A 5,224-nucleotide genomic window follows, 5' to 3' on the forward strand; every position below is an offset into this window, starting at 1 on the left:
CACACAAACCTGAGCTGAAATCAAGATGCTTAACAGGTGTCCCTTGTCCTCCTGCCTCTATTGTAATTGAAGTTTCCTGTATTCAGTGTCACACCACTGTGAAAAAAAATTTTAAATGGCTTTTTCAATGGTAAATTAGAACAACTTTTCTACCAACCTGACAACCTGGCAACATGTTGTAAAATAGTATTTTATACTATTGCATTCCTTTTGTCCCAGCAATTCTGTTTCCATTAATTTCCCCTGAGGAAATTATGTAGATAAGTGAACAAAGATACACAAGCAAAATCAAACAAAACAGAAACAATTGATAGTTGTCTATCAACAAATTGGAGAAATATGCTCATCCATATAATGGAAAAATGATATCATTAAAGATAATAATGGTTACCTGTATTCCGTATGGATGTGGGGAAATGTCCAGATTTATTATTTCATGGGGAGAAAAAGCAGATTATAAATCAAAATAGCCAAACCCCATTCCACCCCCCACCCCAAATCTATGCGTTTTGGGTTTTTTGCATGTTTGTTTTGTCTGTCTAGTTCTGTGGAGGAGGGAAGAGTTGGGGGGTAAAAAAAAGGGGGGGGGGCATGAAGCCTGGAAGGATTTAAACCCAAATGTTCAAAGTGGGTATCTCAGGGAGGAGATAACGGTAGAAATTTTACTTCCACTTGATGCCCTTCTGTATTGCTTGTTTTATAAGTGCACATACTACTTTTACGATAAAACATAATGAAACAAAACTATTCCTGTTCGGGAAAATAGTAGTAACAACTTGCTTGGAAGACTCAACCTCCTTGCATTCGCCGAGGGGAGCTAGACGGCGGCGCAACGCGAACGCTCCACCTCCCCCCGCCCCTGCCCCGCAGGGTCCCCTGCCCCACCGCCAGCGGTCCCCGACTCCTCCCACCCCAGTCCCCTGGCTACTCCCCGCTCTCAGCTGCTCCCCAGCCAGCCGGCTGTCCCCAACTAGGCACCCCGACTCCGGCCCCGCCCCAGGTGTTCCGGACCCAGCCCACTGGTGGTCCCTACCCTACAGGCCAGGGGCCAGGTCCCCAGCGTCCCAGCCCTGTGCTGGCTGCAGGCAGCCGTCTCTCCGCCCCACTTCCTCCCCCTGCGCCCCCTAGATCCCCACCGGCCAGGCGCCGGCTCCAGCCGCGCGCCCCCTGCCCACGGGCTCCCTTCGCCAGCCCCCGGCATCCCTGCCACCTACAGCATGGAGCCGAACGCATCGGGCAACGCGTGCGTTACCGGGCTGGGGCTCCAGTCAGGGCTACACTCCGGACGCACGCCGGCCACTTCTCGGCGCCGGTGGCCGCGCTGCTGGCGGCGCTCAGGGCGCTGCTGGCGCTGGCCACGGTGCTGGGCAACTCACTGATCGTGGTGGTCTTTGCCGTGGACCGCAGCCTGCGCTCCAGCGGCAACTTCCTCCTCAATTTGGCTGTCGCCGACCTCCTGGTGGGTGAGTGCGGTCTAGGGACCGGCGGCATACAAGTAGCCCTGCAGAGGAGAACACTGCGCTCGAAAGTCTCCCTCGAGAGTTGGGGCGCCTTGGGGCACCCCAGGCCAGGCTGGAGCTGGCAGCCCGGCGGCCGGGCCACCGCTCCCCTGTGTCCGCAGGCGGCTTCTGCATCCCACTGTACATCCCCTACGTCCTGTCCGGGGAGTGGAAGTTCGGGAAGGAGCTGTGTAAATTGTGACTAGTGATGGATTACCTGGTGAGCCTCCTTGGCCTTCAATATTGTCCTCATCAGCTATGACAGGTTCACCTCTGTCACCAGGGTGGAAAGAAGGCCAGAAGTTCTACACAAACCCGCTGGCGTGGAGGACTGCCAGGGACACAGTCGGGTTTGGAGTTGCTGGGCTAGTGACGGAGAGAAACCACCATACGATTTCCATGTATTTTCAGAACCCCAGATATTCAAAGGGAAAAGAAAAGGAGATGCTAAAACTAGGTTACAAATACTGATATCCGTTTTAAATACATTTAACAAATTAAAGAGTTAAAATGCAATATAAACTGTGCCTTTCACATGATTTATTTTTATCCTTATAAAGTGTACCCTAGGTGTTATGGTCATGAGTATGGTCAGGAAGGATGCAAACGTAAAGTCCTATTAAGGCATCTTTCTCTTTCCATCCATTGTTCTCACCCTGAGTCCATGCCTCTGCTCAACTGTCACCTCCTCAGAGACTTCCTTGGTCATCTGTGTCAAATAACAGCCCTCACCTTCTCCAGTTCTCCTTCCCTGCTATACTCATGCTTATCACGGCTGGACACTGTATTCGAGGTCTGTCTTCTTCACTAGAACCCAAGCTCTAAGGGGGCAGGGGTCTTGCTACCTGATGTTTTCCCAGTGCTTGCTTGTAACAGTGCTAGGCATAGGTACTGATTTAATGAAAGCATAACCTCATCTGGAGGCGTGATCCAAAGTCCACATTCAAGGCCTGGTGTAAAGGTAATATGGGTGCCAAGTGGCTTTTTGTCCTCCCTGGTAAGTATTCATGGCTGCCTCCCCAAGAACAGTGCTGGGTGGGAAGGGAAAATACTTCAGTATTTCCAGAGCAGATAGCAAAGGGAAGGGTTTGCATGAGCAATCACAAGTACATTGCACTCACAGTGGTGCTTTTTAGGCTGGTCCAGGAGTCAGGAGACCTAGGGTCCACTCTTGATTTAAGACACAACACATTGTGTGCCTTTGGCACATCACAGCACCTCTGTGTACTTGTTTTCCATTAGGAAAGTGAGGGGTTAAAAGCCCTTTGGCTCTAACCTCTATGATGGCTAATTCTTTTGGTCCTCACCTCCCTGTAAGGTAGAAACTAAAGATTTTTATCCCTATTTTGCACACAGGGATGATAAGACCCAAAGAAATTAATCATCTGGGGCAAAACTGAACCTTAAATGAGACATAAGAGGAAAAAAAAAAAGCATTTTTACTGCATTTAAAGCATTTTCCTTTGGGGCTTTTACGAAAATTCCTTTTATCTTTTGTTCAAGTAATCTATGTTCACTATAGGAAAATTAGAAGCTTTGGCAGATAGAGCCATCCATTGCTAAGTCCACTCTGTGGCACTCAGGCAATTTGCTTTTTCCAGCTGCAATTTCCAACCCATTTGGGAAGCACTTTATTATTATTATTATTATTATTATTATTATTATTATTACATATTTAGACTTAATGGGCTTAGAGGTGGGGGGCAAGCTTGGCATTTTTAAAAAGGGCATCAGGTGATTATAAGGTATTAGAAGGTACAACCAAGAATGAGACTCATTGTCTTTCGTCACTGCTCTAGACCAGCTCATCCCTGTCTCTCATCTCTGTTACTGTTTATTACATTTTCACTGTATTTGACCAAAATAATTTCCTAAGTACCAACATCATTTAAAGTGGCACTTTCTAAATGAGCCCAAAGTAAACATTACTTGGGCTCACTCTCCTGTAATCCATTGGCGATTAGGTTTCCTTTGCTATGAATGAAAGGCTTTGGGGTACACTGAGGGCATACAGAGTAAGATGGCCTAATTAGCAGTATTAAATGTTCTGCATTGAACCATGTAGAGGGCTGGGTCTTCTGCTTCAGTGACACACATTCCCAAAGGGTCTTCAATATGGCAGCCCAGTTGGGGGAAAATGCCCATCTCTCCAATCTTCAAAGAACCTTTCATTTTCACAGTTATCTCTCACCATCTCAACTTTTTCTGCACACCAAAGATACAGGGGAGAAAAAGCCAAGAACATTTATTTCATGCTTCTGCCCTTACAGATATTTTTATGCTCAGTAAGAATGATAGGTAATATTTGATGGCCTATTTTAAGTCAGATACTGTTTAAAGAACTTTATATGGATTATATCCAAGAGCTGATATACATAGGGTTATGACAACCCTGTGGTCCAGGTAAAGGTGTCCCATCTTATACATGAAGAAACTGAGGCACACAGAGGTTAACTAAGTTGCCTAGGACAAACAGCTAGCCAAGTGATAGTGGACATTTAAATTCAAGCCACCTGACTCCAGAGCCTCTACTCTTGGTCACTGAGACCTTGTGCCACCTACAGGAACAGTAGGTGGGACTGGACTGATCAAAAATAAAAATACAGAGTGAGCACATAAAGTTAACAGCAGGATGTACTTAAAGTTGGAAGAAGAAGCACGGTGCAACACAGTGCTATTCCATTTGTGGATGTTGAGCGAATTATGTATATAATGTATACATGTTCTCAGAGGTGTTGAAAATGTATGCTTTCATACGTGGAGGAATACCACTAACATCCAAATGGGCAGACTTTGAGTTGTGTCCGGAAGAGGGAGGCTTTTCACCCATTGCACGGAGGCCCCTTGGAGTGGCAGAGTAGAGCTAGGGAAGAGTTGGCTGATAGGGAAGTAGAACCTCTCCCAGCCCCCAGACACTGGCTAGCTCAACAACTAATATCCGACCTCACCATTGGCACCATGCTGTACCAGGCTGAGTGAGTGAAGGTGCCTCAACTTCCCCTCTTACCGGCCTCTGCTGTTTCCTTTTAGGTGACTTACAGAGCTCAGAAGGGCATGACCAGGAATATTGTTTTCGAGTTGGTGGGTGGTGGCATTCCTCGTCTATGGACCTGCCATCATCGGTTGGGCATATGTGGCCAAAAGGAGCATCCTGCCTCGGGGGGAGTGCTATGCTGAGTTCTTCTACAACAGGTACTTCCTGATGACGACCTCCATCATCGAATTCTTCACTCCCTTTATCAGCGTCACTTACTTCAACTTGAGCATCTACATCAACATTCAGAAGCGCACCTCCCTGAGGAGGAACAACATTGCCCAGAGCCAAGACAACTCGGAGATGAACTTCCAGGGAAGAAAAAACACATTATACTTTTTGTTAAACTAGTTGAGACGAGGAGCAGGAAGAAGAGAGACCAGGTACTCTCCCCCAGACACAAGGGTCTTTCCTTGGATATCCCTGGGACATAAGATTTACCACCTCTGCAGGTAGACATCCAAGCCAAAGCAGCACACTGGCAACAGAACAACTACAGGGCCAGCAAGAGTGTCTGCATTGCCCAGAGACAGCCAGACCTCGCCAGCTCACTGGCCAGCCGCCTGCAGCTCTTCCAGATTAAGCAAGTGGCCAGGTGGCTAGCCATCATCATGTGTGTTTGGCCTGTGCTGGGCACCCTACACATTGCTCATGATCATCCGAGCTGCCTGCCATGGGATATGCATCCAGC

General features: G+C 47.7%; 1 protein-coding gene across 1 annotated transcript; it reads left to right on the top strand.

Moving 5' to 3' along the window:
* The first annotated feature begins 618 nt into the window (after window positions 1–618).
* Window positions 619–4,829, top strand: LOC123577823 (predicted GPI-anchored protein 58). The gene is made up of 3 exons (XM_045440113.1): window positions 619–627; window positions 788–1,463; window positions 4,530–4,829. The coding sequence occupies exons 1-3, from the start codon at window positions 619–621 to the stop codon at window positions 4,700–4,702; spliced, it is 858 nt and encodes a 285-aa protein (XP_045296069.1). The 3' UTR covers window positions 4,703–4,829.
* Window positions 4,830–5,224: the final 395 nt, after the last annotated feature.

This window comes from Leopardus geoffroyi, chromosome E2 (assembly GCF_018350155.1).
Source record: "Leopardus geoffroyi isolate Oge1 chromosome E2, O.geoffroyi_Oge1_pat1.0, whole genome shotgun sequence".
Taxonomy (NCBI): Eukaryota; Metazoa; Chordata; class Mammalia; order Carnivora; family Felidae; genus Leopardus; species Leopardus geoffroyi.

Excerpts from the sequence above, each read along its gene's own strand:
- LOC123577823 (XM_045440113.1), top strand. Across the intron at positions 1,464-4,529 it reads TGTCGCCGACCTCCTGGTGG|GTGACTTACAGAGCTCAGAA; the intron begins GTGAGTGCGGTC and ends GTTTCCTTTTAG.